This window comes from Anopheles gambiae, chromosome 3 (genome assembly GCF_943734735.2).
Source record: "Anopheles gambiae chromosome 3, idAnoGambNW_F1_1, whole genome shotgun sequence".
NCBI classification, from domain to species: domain Eukaryota; kingdom Metazoa; phylum Arthropoda; class Insecta; order Diptera; family Culicidae; genus Anopheles; species Anopheles gambiae.
The window spans coordinates 82,903,613-82,923,475 of record NC_064602.1 but is presented as its reverse complement, the minus strand read 5'-3'; the positions used below and the strand labels follow the sequence as shown (position 1 = coordinate 82,923,475).

Sequence of the window (19,863 nt, the reverse complement as noted above, 5' to 3'; positions counted from 1 at the left end):
AAATATTCTTAACATTCTTTGAAATGAAATATGGTGATGAATTTGTTACGGAATTTTTAACACGTTTGAATGTTATGGATTTCCGTGGTACAAAACCATGATTGCAGTCGTTCGTTTTTCATCTTTTATGAAAGGAGCACTCAGAAAACGATCTCAGCACTAACGTGGATCGAATTTATTAAATTCTTCGACCATGGTTAAAATATAAATTAAGTTAGGCACTTTTTTGACTTTTATGTGTCTTTTAGTGCAGAGGTAATACATTATTTTGAAGATCATGAAATAAAAATTAAAAAAGCCTTTTTTATTAAATTCAGTATTTCGGCGAAGTTTTGGATTTCTACATTATCTCAGCTTGTTTTTCATGATATTTAAAACACGCATTGCATTTCTAATTTTTTTAGAAGAATTTTTTTAGAAAGAACAACGTACAGGGTTTTCCAATTCACTTTCGAGTGTGCACATAGTTATTCACCGCCTCCAAGATGTTTTTCAACTGCTGTCAAATGGTACAATTGCTTCATAATAAAATTAAAAATTTTACACATGATTTTCAACACATCACAAAGAACTGTCCAACTCAATCCAGCTTGAGACGTTTGCAGGCGGTGAACATTTTGCACGCGGTGAAAAACAATGTTTACATTCGAAGGTGAGTTGAAAAACCCTGCATCATTTTTTTTAATTTCTTCTGCATGGTTTTTAACACTTTAACGGTCAACGGGCAATGCGATCCGGCTTCAAACCCCTGGTGAAAAAACGACGACAGCAGCCCGTTGAAGTGTTGAAAATCATGCTTAAGAAATTTAAAGTTATGATGATGGAAATGAAACGTCAGATCGATGTGGAATAACATTTTCCACGCGGTGATGTTTTCATCCGCACTAATAGTAATACTTTCATCAAAATACAGTAGAACGTCGATTATCCGGGGGCGGATTAACCGGCGGGCGGCTTAACCGTGCGCATAAATGTGACAGCTGTTTAAACGTACAGCGAACATTTGCAGCGATAGTCAAGTGGGCAACCAGATTTTTGTGTAGCTCTGAGGTGTCTAAGGTATTTTCGAAATTCATTTTTGTTCATGAACAGTTGTTAAACCTGTAGTTATTGATTAGAATAATATTTTAATAACGATTAATCGATTTATTCAAGTTGGATTAATCATAAAACTAATCAAAAACTAGTAATATAATAATTTTTATATGAAAATGACATTTCTTGGACCATTATCCGTGCAAATCGATTAACCGGCAACCGTCCGGTCCCGAGCTGACCGGATAATCGACGTTCTACTGTATTTCATTTGAAAGAAACTGACTTGAAAAACCCTGTAAATATTTGTTTCTTCACATTAACAACCGCCAATTTAAAATTCAAAACAAAAACCACTGTGTACATGACCACCCGCCCACAGTGCATCTGTCAAAGCAACCTGTCACCTCGGTTGATAAACGTCACTGGCAGCACTGCCAATGTTTTTTTTGTTGTTGTTGTTGATTATTCTTTTTTTACTCCAATCGGTGGTGGGTTGTGTTGATAATTCTGAACACTTTCTCATCGCCGTCGGTCCGTCCTGTCTGTCTGTCGTCGGTTTCCGCTACTGCAGTGCGTGTGTGCGTATGTGTGTGTGTATAGAGAGCTGCAGAGCAATTGTACAAGTTTTGTAGTACGTAAAACGGTCCGGCAAAGCGAGGACGAGGATTAAACCAAGTTTCGCAAGCTAGGTTGAAACAGCTCTACCCTATTTTTACAAGCAGCTCCACCACTGGCTTTGGAGCAAGTGGTAAAGTGTGTGGTGACAAGACACCCCAGAAAGCCTTGCTTCCCCGCGCGTGTGTCTGGCTGTGACTAGATTAATCTGTGCGGATATTTTTTCAATTAAAGCCAATCGTTCCCTCACAAAGTGCAATTGCGAGCGTGTGTGTTTGTGTGTGTGTATGCAAAAGCAGGGAGTAGTCCTTGGACGAGTCGCAGCCCGGTTTTGTGACACCGCCAGCTCTAGGTGGTGCTTCAGTGCGTAGGATGGTGGTTTGTGGCGAAACCCACGGAACTGCTCCGTAGCCATCCATTCCACGGCGTAGCGACGGCGAGGTTGAGTCCAGGGACTGTGTGAAACAGACGGTGCGCGAGAGGCGTAAAAACATGTAAAACAGTTGCACGACACAGTGTTTCAGTTCCATTTTTGTGTAGACAGAGATAGCAACCGGTACACCCTCCATTACACCCGTCGGCTGCCGAAGCAATCCGACACCAAAGCACATACACACACTCACACACACCGTTTTGGGGTCGGAAAAGAAGAAAGAGCTTAAAACCGTACACGTAATGAACACCCGTCCCTTTAACCCTGTCCAGCGCGAAGACGATACCCTTCGTATGCCCGGGAGTAGTGGTGCCTAAAACGCTAATAAGGTTCTAAGGTTCGCCCGGACCGGTGGGGTGGTGGTTGGTTGGTTTGTGCTGTTAGTGCTGGCAAGCGAATGTTGACCCCTTGTGCTGCTCCGTTGCACGCGACCCCACCCGAACGAGAGGCCAGAATCGCACGCTCCCCGAGACGAAATTTATCATCGCCGTAGTACACCGAATCACAAAGAAGCGGCCATCCACGGGAAACACCAACCCTCCCCTCCCCCTGAAGGATGCACTTTTCCATACCCAGCACGCAAGAGTTCGTTTCCGATGGGAGCGGATCATCGTACACGGTAAGGGTTCACCATGGAGACGCACGCTCAAGTGGTGGCAGCTCCGAGGCAACACTGCTTCCTTCCTCGGCCTATCGAGAGGTTTATCCAATTAAATTTCCCCTTTTCAACACCCCGCAACCCGCTTCGACAAATTGATTGGATCTATTCGCCCGTGGTGAAGGCGGCCGGCACTATGGACATCATCACAGCTCCCTTGTGCGCTCGCTTGTGCTGCTCTGATTGCTTTCTTGGCGGACCGAGTGTGCGTTGAAGATGATCGCGCGTTTTGGGATATTGTGGAAAGGAGAGAAGGGGGTTTTTTTAGCTCTCTTGCCCCGCTTGCTTGGATTTGCGTTTTGCTGCACTTGAGAGAAACTCCGTCGGCACGAAACCCGATGAGGCGTGCGAGTGAGTGGCAGGGTGAAAACGGGGCCATCCCCAACCCGCCAACAGCAGCAGTCGCTTTCGTTCTTCAATTTGCTATTTACTGCTGGAAAGTTTTTAGCTTTCCGGGGCCATCGTCGCAGCCGTATCGGTCATCAACACGGCCGTAGCTGTGTCGTGCACGTTGAACACCACCCAGTCTCCTCAACTCTCCATCTCAGTGCTTTGGCTGAGGACGTGTGATCTCGCAGTTCCAGTGCGGTTCTACGCCAAGTTGTTAAGATAAAATATGGTGCAGCAGCGGCAAGATCTTGCACGATAATTCCGTCTGTGCGTGATGGTCACTGGTTCTTACCAATGCGAGCTATATGTGGACGGAGTGACGCGTAAGAATTGGAGCACAACGGGAATTCCATGCATTGGTGGGAGAGTGTTGGACCGTGGAATCTGGGGGGTGATATGGAATGTTGCAAATGTTATTGCAATTATTGGAACGCAAGCGAGGCTCCCCACCCCTGATCAAGGGTGTTATCGTGCGTTAAATTGAATAGCCGATAAGGCAAGTGTATCCTCCCACTGAAGTATGGCAATTTAATAATGAATGCAACAGATGCCCACGACGCTCCACTGGTGATGAAGTCTTACTGTTTGGCTACAACTAAACGTATCAACCTATTACGTAAAACCTGCTTATTGGGGCCCTTTCCTTTTTAAGATCGTAGGCTGAAATTACAGCCTGTCAGCTGTTTGCATTGTATAGCAGTTTTCGAGCAGCTATCAAAGTGGGTATAATATACAGGTGGGCTTATCCCAAGGTGTATGTATTTAGAAGGCTGATTTGTATCGCTTCTGCTTCTGAATGAAGATTTTAAGAGTGTTTTAAGCTACCAGAAAGTCTGTTTGAACAAAAGTTTTCACCGTCCTGTCAAAAAGTGACGTTCAAATTAGATAATAACCACAGGCTATGAGATCACCTGGTCTACATGCACTTTGATTCTAGATTCCACCACCTGATCTCTTTAATGTACCTTGGGATAAATGAAAACACGACATTGTTTTGCGATTTTTTCGAGCAGTTACTCGAATCTAATTCTAGCTTTGAGGCTGAAAATCGCAGGCTCCGATCCGAATCCGGTTGTTGTAAGTCCGATTCCGAATCCGGCAAAATTGAAACCACTGGTGCTACCCAAAATCGGAGTCATCCAGAGTCGTCCGGAGTCGGAGTCCACTGGAGACCTTTGTTTCTAAGAATAGTGCTTAGCGACAGCAGTAATACTTTTCGACAGCATCATTTCTCACAACCTTGTTTTGCCATTTTTTCGTGCAGGTACTCGAATCTAATTCTAGCTTTGAGGCTGAAATAATCTAGGCTGAAAATCGTAGGCTAGTTTTGTGTGTGGTTTTGTACGGAACGTTGGCATGATTTCAGCTGCCAACTGTCAAACTCGATATAAAAAAGCTGCGCAGTATCGTGAAAGGCCCCATTCACAGAAAACTATCGCAATAATACACAATATGAAGGACAAGAGAAACCATATAGGGCTAGTTGTTGGGACTTTACAGGCTTAATTGTGGCAAGTTTCTTCGTTAACTTCGTCTTATGTTGCTTTAAATCAGATTATTTTTAAGGGATGCATATAAAACTGTAAAAAGGTTTCTTAGGTGATTTTAGGCAGTACCTAAGGTCCATAAATTACTACAGGCAGTGGTGGATTAACACGAGTCACAGTCCAAGCAGTCACACGAATGTAGGGCTTTCTCTAGTGTCGAGCGAGAATTTATATGAGGAACTCCAAACCAACGAAAGACTGTGAAGCAAATTTAATGTGAGCGGAGGGGAGGTTCCTTCAATCGGGGCCCCATGCGGCGCCGCTTAGTTTGGCGCACTGCCTAATCCGCCCCTGACTACAGATCGATCCGTCCCGTGTTCTTTGAGAGTCTAAAGTTATTTACCAAAAGCAGAGCTAAGGACTAGTCACCTTGGCAGTACCATTAAATATTTTAAAAACCTCGGTAATGTTACAAGAAATGGGGCTACAATTAATAAGTGCTCTATCGAGAGGAAGTGAATCCTTTAAGAAGAAACCTGTTGATCGTAGGAGAAATATGTGTACATTATGTTCTCCTTCTTTAGATTAGATTAGATTCCAGGACAGGCGTCTTGTTAAGATATGTATGTGCACTTGTACCACTGACCGACTTGATGTGGTCCATTGTATGGAACGGTACAAGGTCGAACGGTCGTAATGCTTCAATTTCCATTCGGAGAGTCCCTAGGAACAACTGATTGGTGCAAATAATTCGAAAAATGCTGTATGAGCTGGTACGACCGCTTTAATCGTTTACTCACCAAATAGAAGACAAATGCCAAAACTTGAGAAAATTTATACACTTATCCCAAAGTTTGGTGAAAGTCTTCCCAAAGAAACAATAATACCATTTATAAATGATAAAAGAAAAATTAGAAAAATCAATTTTTGGTTAACTGGGTCGTATCACTAGTATCGAATTAATTTGTAAAACAAAATTCATTTTTTGTTGCTGTAATTTTTCATAAAAAAGGTAAACCAACCGGAAAAGAAAAAGGCCTTGTTTGTGCTAACAGAAATCCTTTCCTTTTGAACCCCCGTTTTCTCCCTTTATTAGTGTTACTGCCTCCATTTCCTGTCGAAACCAACCCGACGGTCCAACGGTCCGAACGGTGTTTGCTCGATATGATGCAAGGTTCGGGTACGGAATTATGCTGTGACCCGTGCCATATATATATATTTTTTAGATTTTTTGGAAGGGGCTGGGCTGGGCCGCACACATCTATTTTCGACTGCGCACATTTCCAACGCACTAAATAAACAGTATAAACAACGCGCGCGCCCTCGCCCTTCTTCGCCTGTCTTACTGCCCGTACGCACGCAAAACGAAGCGAATGGAATGTTTAATGAAGCCAGGGGATCGATTTTGGTTATGGTGGAACATCGAGTGAAGTGTGGGATGGATGGGAAGCATGGAAAAAACCTTCCCAGCATACTGGCAAGAAGGTCCGTGTGCCGTCCAACATCCAATAACGGTAGAGAAAATACATTGATCATTTGTGGTCGATTGATCGATTGCATCTGTGAACTGTTGATGTAAATTTCTCTGAATGTTCTGATTAATTTTATCAGAAATTCCAGTACACCGTATCGACTCCGTTGTTCCTTTCTGTGCTGGACCCGGATGATGCACTCGGATTAGCTAACCATTTTACTTCCACTTTTTCTTCCACTTCTTGCACTTCTTCAAGCACATGAATGGTATAAACATTTGAACTGCCGGTCAAACCACTCGGCGATAAGAGAGCATGATCGCCTAGAGAAGAAGACTACGGCCGCAACTCAAACACACACACACAGCAGAAATGAAGCAAAATCCACTTGTCCTTCGCGACCACTCTAATAGTTAAACGGCAGGGTGGTTTTAAGCACCAGTAACACTCGACTCATCGTTCGGCTTTGTATGGACGTGAGCGAATCCAAACCGCAAAAACAAAACTGATGAGTAATCGTGTTGAAAGGCACCGTTTTTTTGTGTGTGTGTGCACTAAACCCTGCACGACAAGGGAATGGGAAGTAAATAATTTAAATACAAGCAAGTTGATAATTACTACGCCCGGGGGTAGGGATGAGGTGTGAAGTACGTTCTAGTCATGCATTCAGCAACATTGTTGCACCCAACGTCCCAACGTATGTATGTGGTCGTTGGTAGCGAAGTGCGATCAATGTGGTACGAAATTGGAATCGATTAATCCTGTTTCGCTGATTGAGGACTAACAACTCTACATTAGTGATGTGCTCTCTACAGCACACCCTTGGCTCCGATTCGAATCCGGTTTTTGTAGGTCCGATTCCGATTCCGGCAAAACTGGAACCACTTGTTCTACCCAAACTCGGAGTCGTCCAGAGTCGTCCGGAGTCGAAGTCAGTCGTAGTCGGAGTCCACCGGAGACCTTTGTTTCTAAGAATAGTACTTAGCGACAGTAATAATACTTTGCGACAGCATCCTTGCCCCGATTCCGATTCCGGACAACTCCGGACCACTCCGGACGACTCCGACTCTGGATGAATCCAACTCTGGACGAATCCGATTCCGGATGACTTCGACGTCGGGTGGCTCGAGAAGGCTCCGGACGACTCAGCTCATCACGAAATTGTCAAATGTCAGTTACGAAATTGTGGGAGTTTGATCGGAGTCGACACCGGATTTTTGTCAACTATAGACTAAGCTAGAATCTCTAGAATCACTACTCTACACTAAGCTGTTGTTAATTATTATTAACAGTCGATGCGCTGGCACAGTGTTATTTCTTGTGATTCCCGAAAGAGGGCGACACAGACAGTGTTTAGTGTGGTCAACGTCTATCACCCGCTGCGCAAATTCGAGCAGTTTCCAGCGCAGAAAATGCACCAAAATCTGCGCTGGCCAGCGCAGATTTGGCCTGGTCTCCCGCGCTGTTCTTCAGCGATTTCTGCGCTGGGTCGAGCAAGTTTAGCGCCATCTGCTGGCGAAATGGACGAACTATTTATGGCGGCGAAGCAAAAAAAAACGGTCAAAAAAATTTAAAAAAATTGGCGCCCATTTTTTCGTCCGCTTCTTCTCCCTCCCTCGCCCTACCTTGCCTTACTTGCCGCTTCAGCCCGTGCCTTCCGCCGCCAGCTGATTGGCTGTTGCGGTGTATGCGTTGATACTCATATGTGCATTGCGGTTGTGTATTGTTATTGGTGGGTGTTAGCATTTATTAATTTGTGTGTGACCTTGAGACGCTGTGGGAGAAGCTGGATTGGGATTCAAAGTGTTATCGGTGTATTGATGGTTTATTTTATTTCGTGCCGCTGCTGATGAGACCATTCGATGCCCCTGCCAATTGAGGGTGAAGAAGGCTATTTAAAACAAGCGTAGGAGAACGTCTAACACTAATCTAATATTTTTTATTTGAACATGTTTGATGCTTCAACGACCTTCTAAGCATCATGTAGCACAGTGTATAGTGGCAATGAAATTTTTTTTTTTAAGTGCTGAAATCCGTCTCGAGTTTTTGGGTCTCGTCACACACACACACACGCACATAGCGCGAGGAAAGTGACCATTCACTCTATCTTGTCGCGATTCCCAACCCCGCCCGGCGCAAGGGATGAGGATGCTACAAGAAAGCTGAACCAACCGTTCTACCGATAAGGTAGTCGTAATCGATCATGAGTGGAGGGGGGGGGGGTGGTCTAGTGGGGGGGGGGAGTGCGTGCTTGCGCGACTTTGGGGGTGCGTGCTCGCGAGCGCGCTTTCGTGGGTGCGTGCTGGCGTGCGCACTTTCAAGCTCGCGGGCGCGCGTACGTGCGTGTGTGTGTGTGCGTACGTGCGTGCTGGCGTGCGCGCGTTCATGCATATGTGCGCGCGTGTGTGTGTGTGTGTGTGTGTGTGTGTGTGTGTGTGTGTGTGTGTGTGTGTGTGTGTGTGTGTGTGTGTGTGTGTGTGTGTTTGTGTGTGTGTGTGTGAGTTTGCGCGTGCGTGTTTGTGTGTGAGTTTGCGCGCGCGTGTTTGTGTGTTTGTGTGTGTGCGTGCGATTGGAAACCCCAAAACTATTTGATTCTGATGCGTACATTTTCATCCGCTGCGGCTACAAAATACCACGCATTTTCAATCTCGCTACCTGAGAGACAACACAACCATTGGCATTGGCATCTTTGCGATCGGCTCTGCTGTTGGGGGTATTAAAAAGACACATGATTTAAGCAAACGTGCGTGTGATTTGTTGCACATTTATTTCTAATTCAGCTAGCGGACGCAAGTGGAAACAACATTTTGAATTGAAACCATACAAAAGAGGATTCTGGATTTGTTTATTACGGTGCGCGTATGGTGCTGCACCTGTCCGTCCAGAATCTGGTGGCTTGTTGGTTTGGAGTAGTTATCATGACGCCAATTGACCGGCAATGGCTTGGAATGGGTTCGGATCGGTAGGTTCATGTTTTGGTCGAGTGCATTCCGTGCATTTGTCGCCCGACAGCGGTAGACCCGGCAGCACCAAAGTCAAAACAAAAACCTTCCCCGAGTGTGGGCTGCTATGCTAAGTTCTTATTAGTATTATTATTATTATTATTGGGGTAATAGCCAACGCGATCATGCCGGCCTTTTCAAGTCTTGAGTAGCACGTAGCCGGATAGTCAGCCCTTGCTACGGCGGACGGTTCATACGCGGTTAGAACCCATGACGGACATGCTGTTAAGATGTGAGATGACGGTGCGGGCAACTTGCATACTGCAACACTGTCTTCTGCCCGGTGCATACGCATACGCGGGGGATGAACCTCCACAAAAACCCAGTCATGAACCAGCGGTGGACCTAACGGTAGGCGGACTAGGCGGTCGCCGAAGATCTCTAGTCTGTAGTATGCCGTATGTCTACAAGTGGACAGAGTTTTAGCGACAAGGGCCCCCGGAAAGATTGGGGCTCCCGGAAGAAAACACATTTGGCGACAGTTGTGCACACACACGCACGCTCATACACTTGCGCAGACGGCACAGCTGCGCTTAGCTTAGTGTAACAAAGTTATGTTTAATGCTTAACACGTTCAGATCGATGGCAGGCCCCAGGGACTGCCAGTGAACTTTCCAACCTACGTTCTAGATGCTGGTGGAAAGGAAAGTTGATGAAAATCAGCGGCGGGCGTGTTAGTGCGAATTAGAATTAAGTGCATTGCACAGCAAACCCTTCTGCGTGAACTAGCGATTCCATAGTCATTTTTACGTGGCAGCGTTTGAACTCATTGCGCTTTTTTGGTTTGATTTGTGAAAATGCAACTTCATCGCCGCAATGTTTGTTAACGGCATTTTTAGGCGCCACAACAGCTCGCGAGCATTGACCACACGCGAGAAAGAGATAGCACTAGGGAGGGAAAGAGCACGGACGACGGCTGACAGCGATTGGCCGTCTGACGCACCAACACATTCAAACCTTCGGCAGCGCGCTCAGGCGAGGGGTATGAGGCGGAGCCAGGGACGGGCAGCTCGACGAGCTGCTCGACAAATTTGCCGTTGGAGAGAAAAAGAGGGCATGATAAAATTCTCAGAACTCCATGATTTCTTCCGTCGCTTTGCGCAGCGGGTCACTGATCGGGTTGAGCATTCCCGAAGGATCCCGATCTAGGCTAAGCGAAAGATGCAAGGTCACTCTTTCGTCAAAGCCCACGACAAGTGACGGATTTTTTAGCGTCTCTAACGAAAAAATAAATCATAAGACAGCTTAAAAAATTCTTGTTTTAACTTAAAAATATTTACCAACTGGCGAAAGAAAGAGTCCTGTTGCAGTGTGCTGCAGAGCTTTGTCGCTGGACGCAACAGCTGTAGTTTTGTGGTCGGGTTTAAGTGATGACATGGATCAGGTTTTTTTCCGGAATAAGCATTTCTGAGATTTATTGTATTGTTCTTTAGGGGATATCGACGCCCCGTCACTGGCATATCCGATGGAATATCTGAAAATTCCTTGTTTACCAATAATGAAACATCAATCGATAAGGCCAGGGGTCTCCAAACTTTTGGATTAGACGGATTGGAATTGACAGTAATTTCATTTGGACCAATGGGATTCCTCATCAGTTTTGCAAATTAAAATAATGTGTTTGAAATCCTCTACATTTCCAATTCGAATACCCTGGTATATAAATTTTCTAACAGACTTATCTTTATGTCCTTATTAATGTACAATATTGTTCATTATTCCTACCCAAAACAGGGCTTCAACATTCACATAAATGGCAGTTTTCACTGTTGCCTTCGCTACAAGCAGCTACACAGCCTGCACGAGCAGCTGAAACGGTCCCTCCCGTCGATCGCACTGCCCAGCTTTCCTCCAAAGAAACTGCTCTCCCTCACGCCGAACCAAATCGAGCAGAGGCGGCTCAGCCTAGAGCGCTACATACAGCTAGGTAAGACGCGCCGGTAAATTACTTCCCCAAGCCACCTACTGTACCATTGTCTCTTCCTCTTCCAGTGGGACAAGATCCGGTACTATGCCGGTCGGAGCTGTTGCGCGCATTTCTGCTCAACGCCCAGCAGGAGTCCTCGTTCACTGAGTGCAGCGAGGTAACGCTGGACGTTTACCTCATGAACGGGTACCGAATATCGGCCAGCGTCTACACCACCGACTGCACCGGGAAGGTGCTGGAGAAGGCGTGCGCCCTGATCGATCTGCCCAAGGATCGGGCCTGCTACTTTGCGCTCTACCTGATGCGCAAGGAGGCGAGCGGCGCGCTGACGATCGTGAAGCGCCTGATGGAGTTTGAGGCGCCGTACATCTCGGCGAAGCGGTGGGACGACTGCAAGTTGGTGCTGCGCACCGGCTACTGGGACGCCTGCTACGATCTCGAGCTGATGCGTGACCGGATCGCGCTCAATCTGCTCTACCTGCAGGCGATGAGCGACGTCGAGCGGGGCTGGATCGTGACGACGCGCGACCAGAGCGAGCAGCTGACGAACATGCAGGCCCGGGGCAGCAAGAGCGAGTATCTGGACGTGGTGCGGAAGCTACCGCTGTACGGGTGTCTGCAGTTTCCGCGCGCCTGCGTCGACTATCCCGAGCCGAACACGGTCGCGACCGTTGTGCTCGGCAACAAGGAGCTCAACCTGCTCACGTACGTCGGCAAGGAGATGCAGGAAACCAAATTCAAAGTCACGCGCATCCGGTGCTGGCGTGTCACCCCCATTCATATTGTAAGTAGAAGGGAGTGGGGGGGGGGGGGGGCGTTTGTAACAAAGGGAGGGAAATGTAATGCCCGATTTTTGATCTTTACTTTTCGCAAAGAATGAGGACAATCAATCCTCCACCGGTGGTGGGTACGGTCGACAGCAGCAATCATCGTCGCACCAGCAACAACAATCATCATCATCGTCCACGATCAGCCTGGAGCTTTCGTTCGAGTACTTGATGGCGAAGAACCAGCTCAAGTGGATCACTATCTACAGCGAACAGTCGATGCTTATGTCCGTGTGCCTTCAGTCGATCGTCGACGAGCTGCTCAACCAGAAGAATGGGTCCGATCCCGCACACCTGCAGGTGCGGCAGCAGTGGCTTTAGACCGAGAAACGAGCTTCAGCAGTTACTAACGCAGTTTTCTCCCTTTTGTTTTCAGAATCCACAGCATGTGGAGTATGCACCACTCTCCTACATTCGGCGGGATGGATCGAACCACTGCATTACCGACTCTAGTTCAACCGATACTCTCTGCAATCTAGTAAATGTAAGCAACCCATATTTCCTAATAATCACAAAGACATTGTATTAAATCCTTTCCCCCACGTCCTGCCCTTCTTTGCAGAATGATAGTAGTAGCAACAACGGAACATCGACGCAACAACACTCCACAAACAACGGGTCTTCCTTTATCCGGCGCAAGCTGAAGGAGTTCAACACGACGGTACGCTTCAAGAACGGCAAAGACTCGGTGCAGAACGAAGCGTTCGAGTGGATCGGCGACGACGATCTCTAGAAGCCGGCTCGCCACCCAGAAGCACAGTGACATTTTGATATCGAATTTACTCTTTACCGAGACACACGCGGTGTTGTGTGCGCGCTGCTGCGTGACTGTGAGAGCTTCAGCGCCTCCTCCTTTCGGTTCCTCCGGTTTTGTTTTGTAACTCGTGCTCGTAGTAGTATGTAATACGGTTTAGGATATATGTAGATGGTGGTGATTAGATAATCTATCCTTCCATTTTGCTGAACCTCTTTTTTCCTGCATGGTTTCGCTTACATTCTGTTTTCAAATTGCGAAGCAATACCGGCGACCACTAAATTACATTCACCAATGGTGTTAAAGTGTAAAAAGTTGGATCATGTCTCTTTTTCCAAATCGTTTAGAAAAGGGTTTTGATTAGCAATTGTTAGGTGTGAAACGAAAAGGTTCTCATCATTCTCGCGCTGCCTATCATTGTACGTTAGTTATATCTACAGGGACGTGATAGCAGAAAGGGTTACATGCACACAGGGTGGACCTAGTAAATCTCCTAACACGAGCGTATTTTGTATTCTGTGTAACCATGAGTAGTAGCAGGCGGCGCGACAAATGCGCATAAAATAGGCACACACGGACGCTTGGTGCCGAAATAAACAGCGAAACGAAAGCTGATCGAGATTGATGATGCTTCATAGATGTAATATGGTTAAGCTTTTATATTTAATTTGTGTGTGTGCGTGTTTGAAAGAAGAATTTCATTTGCGTAGAATTTCTCGCAACCAGGGACCAGCGCGACCGTACGGATCGACCGGGATAAAGATCGACTCCCGGAAGAAGGTGAAACCGACCACGCGGTTCTGCACAACGTCAATATGGCTGTGGTAGCTGCTAGCAAACGAACGTTCCGACACGATCGCCGCCTGTTCGTCCGCAGCGCGTTGCAGCAGCGTCAGTTCGAATGCAACGTTTGTCGCGTGGTTTTCTCTTTCATCCGGAATGTCCGTAATGAGCTCGATCGGCATGTGCGGTGTCTGTCCGGACAGCTTCGCCAGCAGATAGTCTGGGCAAAGTACCAACGCCCGGTGACCGTTCGCGGCGAACCACTGGTACGCTTGGTAGATTCGGTTGGCAACGTATTCGCTCGAGATGTCGTTGTAAGCGACATTCTCGCCATCGATCAAGACCGGCCGCCGACTGTCTAGCGGGATGTCCAGATCCGTTATGGCTGCGCGCGTATGATGGAAGGGGCTGGACGGGATGGAGCGGCGTGAATGCTTCTTCGGATACGTCCTGAGCGAAGCGGAGCGGTGACTCCTACTCGGTTGTGCCTTCGGTGCCGGCCGCTTGGTAGCGTTTCTTTGGTTTCGGGTAATTTTGCGGTTAACGAACGGGTTTGGACCATCGCGGCCAGAAGGTTTACGGGCGTTGATAGCCATGGTTGTTTTTTGGCAGATTATTGGACAGCCTTGAAAACTATTTTAATTTAGTTGAAAATTAAAAAAAAAATGGAATATGGATTTTAAACGAAAGAACGTCCTACAGGATAGGACGGATTCACCGAAACTAAACCCAGAGCGTATCACATGGCTACTTAGATGAATTCCTTACGTGAATAATGAAATGTGATTTTTCCAATTGGAAAATATTTTCGTCCTCATTTTTCATTTTTTGCTTTCATTTGCTTCATTTTTGTGCTACCGACTGTAGGGGGTTTGGCCAGTGCTGCCAGTGACGTTAGACGCCGCAACACCAACACAACCACACCGGCAAATGGATAGCGTCAAACAAATTCACGGCGTCACCGGCATAGAAATATGTAAACAAAGAGAGAGCCTAACGCCAAAAACCCCTCAATGAGCATGAAACATAACTTTTTGTCCCGTGAAAAAGAGACAAAAAGAAATGGAGAGCACAGATTAGCTCTCTTCGCGATGACAAGAGTAGGGAGCAAGTGTGTGAGTGTGTGTGAGTGGGTACGAGCACGCGTCTCTCAGCATAATTCTGTATGTGCAGCATCTTAGAACAGGGGTTTGCAGGAAGGTAGGAAAATAAAGGAAAATAAATATAAAAATTGATAATAAAAATTAGAAAGAGCATGAACGTGTGTGAGTAATTTGATATTTTTAAACATAACCACAAACAAAACACAAAATTGATATAAAAAAATGAAAACAAGCACTCGAAGAAGTTGAATAAATAAGACAATATTAAATGAACTTTTAAATTCCCTTTTATATCTCTACTAAAAAATGGAAAGCAAATGGATCAAATCCCCTGCATGCTTTCCGGCCGGATTGCGAATCATCCAGACAGACCACATCACATAGAGAGAGAGGCTAAGAGAAGAGAGAAACAGCAAATCCAGAGCAACAAAAAAGAGCAGAGAGCATAAACGCGCCGTTTGCGTGTTGCGTTCGCTTGCGTCCGGTTGCGTTAGATGAGTTGCGTTGCGTATCGCGAGGAAGTCGGACGGGTGTTCTTTTCTCGTCTCGAGCCGGTCGATCCGGTGTAAAGTTGATCCAAAAGTGCCGGCTAACACCTGCAACTGCAGTGAGACCGTGTTTCTGTGGTAGCGTTCAGTAATTAGCTCATCTGTTTGAAGCGGAAGTCGTACAGGCAACAACATCAGCAGGCGTGTCCGCTGGAATTGGGAAGGGGGAAAATTCGCTACAGAGAACCAAGCCGGCAAACACTTTCTTTAGAAAACGAGTAACAAGCGCCGTTGGTTTAGGGGAAAAGGGCACACTCTTCTTTTCAATCAATACCAACAGACCAACCCCATCTCTGGGTAGAATGCAAAACGTGCTTTAAAACGATACACAATCAGAGCAAAAGTGTTGTGCATATCAGGCTCAAGAAAGTCAAGTCTCTCTGGCTCGGTGCCGCAACAAAGGAGGCTGGCAGTTTGAAAGCAAAGCATAGTGCGCGCGTGTGTGTTATGTTAGTGTGGTGTTAAGTGTGTGTGTGTGAGTGAACGTACGCGCAAATGTGGTGAAGGTGAAGAATTTGAAGAGCCGTAGGTGTTTTTTTTTTCGCCAAAAAGTGCATCAAAATGCAGTTCGTCGAGCAGCAGCAGCAGCATCAGCAGTGCATTGTTCGGCAGTTGATAAGGCAACAGAGCCAGTGAAAGAGGGAGAGAGAGTAGGAGCGAATGCATTAATTCGACGTGCGACCGATGCAGTTTCGTTGATTGCATTGCCCAGAGTGTAGTGCACCGAAAGCGAGTGAGCGAGAAGTGAAAGAGAGTGTGTGAGAGAGAAAGTAGGAAGGAATTGTTTTGCAGTCAGTGCCAGCAGCAGCTTTTCGATATTTTATTGAAAGGGCTGCTATTTTTTTCACTTCTTTTATTTCGTGTGCAATTTGGTTGGTAGTTTCTTGTGGCAAGAGCAAGAAAAACCCCCCTCCGAAAGAAAGGTGCATTGTGCGCTGTTGGAGAGGAGAGCAGCGGAAGAGCCCGAGATACATATCCCGGTGCAGAAATGCAATCAAAAGCAGCAGGAACAGTGATTCGTAGAAGAATGACGGGATTGAATTGGACGATGATGGTGCTGCCGGTGCTGGTGGTGCTGATGCAGTTTGCGCTCGGTAGGTATCGACCGTCCCGATTGGTGACGCGGGGGAGGGAAGCGCAGGGGAAGCTAAGGTGCACATCCGATTTTCCTTCCGCTTTCTTTCCAAATTGATTGGTTGTTTTTTTTTGGTTCTATTTTTGTTGGCAAAGGGTAGCTCCGTCCTTCGGCAAACGTTGTCTGACTTCTTGACATTAAGTTGATTAAAAGCGATGTCGGAAGGGATTGGGATTGTCTTTCGCGCGAAGCGATACTTAAAATAACTAGAGCATCTTCAGGATGTACTGTCGCGTATTAATTGTTTTCTTTTTTGCCGGTACAGCAGTACTGATTGTGGCAGAAAGCAAACGAAACAAAAATTAAAACAAACGTCCAAATTGCACCGGAGCGGCACTAAAGTACGCGGCACATCAAACCGAAACGAGCGATAAGAAACCAATTGCCCTGACGACGGTGACGGTGGCGAGAACGAATACGCCGGCAAATGACGACGATGACGACGACGACGACAGTTAGTGTGTGACTCTTCTTTTTCCCCCCTCAGGCTCAATCGTTAAGGTTTTGCCGATGTTTGCCAAAACGGACCTTTTGCTTATCTCGCTCGAGTGATCTTTAGCGCCCACCGGTAGTGTTTGAACGACCTCGCAGTCGCCTCCCGTTTTACTTCCACTGCTGTCTCTCTCTTTCTTTTTATACTAGCTATAAGCTTCTTATCAAGAGAGACATAGAAGTATACTTTAAAAAAGGCGTACTTTTTGTTGCTGTCTTCATTATAGTTTGATGACAAACGGAAGTTGTTCCATTACTGATGGTGGTACTTCAAGAACTTCTATTCGGTTGATAAGTGAATTTGTTTAGCTTTTTTGATTAGAATTGCTCGACAGTAGAATTGCTCGAAATTAACGTTGCTATTAATTAATCTGTTTTTGGGATTTGAAGATTTGAATTATCAGCTTTAGCAAACCAGACTAGCCACTTCTAGTTGTGGTTAATTAATTACAAACATATGGCATTGTATTGATTACACACGCCTTCCGGTTCCTCTGATCATCCACTAAGAAGGTGTGGTTTGTACAGTGACACTACTGTGCCCATTGACGTCAGCAGGACTGAGAGGATTAGTCGGAAGGTTGTGAACTAGACCGGAACCACCATCATTTTGTGTCACAGTCCAGTTTTATAGAGGTTTGAAGAGGTAGTTTTTGGAAATAAAAAATACACTTCTACTGCAAGATTCGTTTCACAGATTCGTAACGGTGATGTTCCAGTAGGTGATATTCATGGAAAAGTATTATCTTCTACAAGTTTACATAGTTCCCAAGAATATAGTTCCCAAGAAAACAGAAACTGTCCATCAACGGGGCAAATTGGCAAATCCGAGAACAAGAAAAGCTCTAAGTTGTTGCGTACCGCTTTGAGAATATGGTCAAACATTGAAGTGGCAAAAGGATGTCAAGAAGTTTGCGTAACGCTTCAAAAGATCTATTCGAAGGGACATTAAGGCTATCAGAATTACACCAGGCGGCCAATATGTTCGCAAAAGGGTGATTTTAAAGACCTCTGAAGGGGCGTTTTACCAGAGCCGGTTAAGCTGAATTGAGAGGATTCTCCTGAATCCGTTTCCACTAAAATTAGGTTTGAGATGGATCGCATAACTTTGCTTCATTTTGAAACATCTCTTCTTTTTTGAGATTTGGTATATGTCAATCAATTCTTCGTCAATGAGTTGAAAAGATATCCCGAAACATGTGCATTGTTGAAATTGTAGCAAATATTATTTTTTTATACTAAAAATAAAGCATTTTTAACAAGTAGACCTCAATTGCAAAACCCGCCTTAGATGTAACGTGGGCTAATTTTCAGATCGGGTCCTTATTTTATCCCAAAAACCTTGAATTCGAAAAAAACATTACCTTCCACTTCAATACTTGTAGCATAAGTATACTCAAAGACCAGAGAGAGCGATTCATGGCTTGGTTTATGCACAAGGCCAAATAAACTCCGCCAACGATGTTCAACACTTGGAAGCGATTCTCTCAACAATTTTTATTCTATCAAATCAAGAATTGTCTGCATGTTTTATTTCCATGCAAATTCTAATTAAATTGTTTCCTCGGTACCTCAGACCGAGATCATTTCGGTCCGTTCTTTGCATTAGATCCCCCGTGGGCTTCGCCCGATTCATAAAACTCCTGCAAACGCTGATGAAATCTGCACACAGTTTAGACAGATTGCGGAGTACCGATCTCATTTGCCCCGGTGCAGATAAAACGAAAAGACCCAATTCATTCCGGCTGTGCAGTGCTTTTCAGCACTTATCTAACGCGCAAAAGTGCCAAACAAAAATGGATTTGCTCGCAAACAAAAAAAGCAAGACAGCGCCCGCGCGCCGTAAATAAAACACCATCTCGTACACGTCGTACAAAATCTTGTACCGTCGTTTGGTGGATGGCGCGGATGATTGCCGCGGTCCTTACTTTTTATGAGAGCACGCAAACCCTTAAGTAGACACGATCCACCAGAGCGCGATGGTGGGGAATGAAATTTTCCACCGGCGTAACGATGTGTTCATTGCCAAAATCCTAACTCCATGCGAGTGTCTGCGTGTGCCTGTGTGTGAGGCTTTCCATTTCGAGACACCTTTTTGGGGAGTTTGTTTTTTTTTTGTTTTTTTTTGTTTTCGGTGGAGAAAAGCTCTTATACCTTCTGCCATTGTCAGATCGGAGCAGCACACGTGTGACAAATCGCACACCTGCACGCACCCGAATACTGGCGCCACGTGGTTCCGCCCTTCTTCAAAAATTCCCAACTCACTGGTCGAGAAGTTTACAACAAAGAGTAAAGCAAAACAACCATTCACACACACACAAACAAACACACGAAACAGTTCCGTTAAATGGCAGGATTAAGCTTTCATCGACACGCGAACCTCGGGACAGGGCGAATAAAAACGGTAATATTAAGGACCCCCGGTTTGCCGGTTGGCTTCACCGGCTGGACCGGAAAAGCAGGTCACAGCAACAATGCAAACGTTGTCCCCAAATTCGGCTCCCTCAAGCTGGCATAAACAATCGCGGGAGAGACAGTTTTGAAGACAGTTGGCCGGAAGTGCGAAATATGTGACTTTATGTCGGCGGGATGAGACGGCACACGGTTGCTTTCAGCATTTCAGCCAGTACAGCAGCAAGGAGTTCCGGGTTGGCGTGTTTTGTCATCGCAAATCGTGCACTACACACAACTAAAACACACACACACACACACACACACACACACACACACACACACACACACACACACGCTTCTATTAAAAATGGCAAATAAAGAGCTGCACCTTAGGCGGGAGCGAGGGAAGCCGCCTGGAGTGATCGGTTGTTTTGTGTCCCCGCCGTTTGTTGGGTGTCCTCTTTTTATTCGCTCTTTGCTTTGGTTTGTTGCGCTGTTGTTGTTGCAGCCCAACCGAGTGTCCCGGTGTGATTGCTGTTTTTTTCCGCTACCAACATTGCCCGGGGAAAAACGGTATAGTGCCACAAACGGAACGCAACCCGGGGAGGAATGCTTCATTAATTTTTATGACAGTGTTGCCAGTGCGCAAGAGCAAACGCTGGGGCCCCCGGTTTGCATTGCACCGTGCAAAACAGTTCCTCCAGTCGGTGTGTGGAATGCAACCGGCTGATTTGAAGCCCTTATTTTTGTGCAGGCCAAGGGGCGATGATGCACGTCCGGGGGAAGTGTAGCATAAGAACGCAAG

General features: G+C 46.1%; 3 protein-coding genes across 3 annotated transcripts in view; 2 read left to right on the top strand and 1 right to left on the bottom strand.

Moving 5' to 3' along the window:
• Positions 1 to 1,507: 1,507 nt before the first annotated feature.
• LOC1278369 (sorting nexin-17) lies at positions 1,508 to 13,247 on the top strand. Its single transcript, XM_061653099.1, has 7 exons — positions 1,508 to 1,669; positions 2,359 to 2,705; positions 10,830 to 11,022; positions 11,088 to 11,806; positions 11,898 to 12,149; positions 12,226 to 12,333; positions 12,412 to 13,247. Exons 2-7 carry the CDS (start codon positions 2,643 to 2,645, stop codon positions 12,580 to 12,582), a joined length of 1,506 nt encoding a protein of 501 aa, XP_061509083.1. The 5' UTR covers positions 1,508 to 1,669; positions 2,359 to 2,642; the 3' UTR covers positions 12,583 to 13,247.
• LOC133392679 (protein KHNYN-like) lies at positions 13,245 to 14,528 on the bottom strand. The gene has a single exon (XM_061653100.1). The coding sequence runs from the start codon at positions 13,980 to 13,982 to the stop codon at positions 13,302 to 13,304; it is 681 nt and encodes a 226-aa protein (XP_061509084.1). The 5' UTR covers positions 13,983 to 14,528; the 3' UTR covers positions 13,245 to 13,301.
• Positions 14,529 to 14,967: 439 nt separating this feature from the next.
• Positions 14,968 to 19,863, top strand: part of LOC1278351 (tyrosine-protein kinase-like otk) — a 68,919-nt gene continuing 64,023 nt past the window's right edge. The window contains exon 1 of the mRNA XM_061653098.1: positions 14,968 to 16,131. Coding sequence (XP_061509082.1) covers positions 16,026 to 16,131 — 106 coding nt within the window. The 5' untranslated portion in view covers positions 14,968 to 16,025. The remainder of the gene's footprint in view (positions 16,132 to 19,863) is intronic.

What these genes read in the sequence shown, in the direction of transcription:
- LOC1278369 (XM_061653099.1), top strand. Translation starts at nt 2,643, where the DNA reads ATGCACTTTTCCATACCCAGCACGCAAGAGTTCGTTTCCGATGGGAGC. An exon ending in GGAGCGGATCATCGTACACG is followed by an intron (nt 2,706 to 10,829) that starts GTAAGGGTTCAC and finishes TACCCAAAACAG; the next exon opens with GGCTTCAACATTCACATAAA. An exon ending in AGAGCGCTACATACAGCTAG is followed by an intron (nt 11,023 to 11,087) that starts GTAAGACGCGCC and finishes TTCCTCTTCCAG; the next exon opens with TGGGACAAGATCCGGTACTA.
- LOC133392679 (XM_061653100.1), bottom strand. Translation starts at nt 13,982, where the DNA reads ATGGCTATCAACGCCCGTAAACCTTCTGGCCGCGATGGTCCAAACCCG.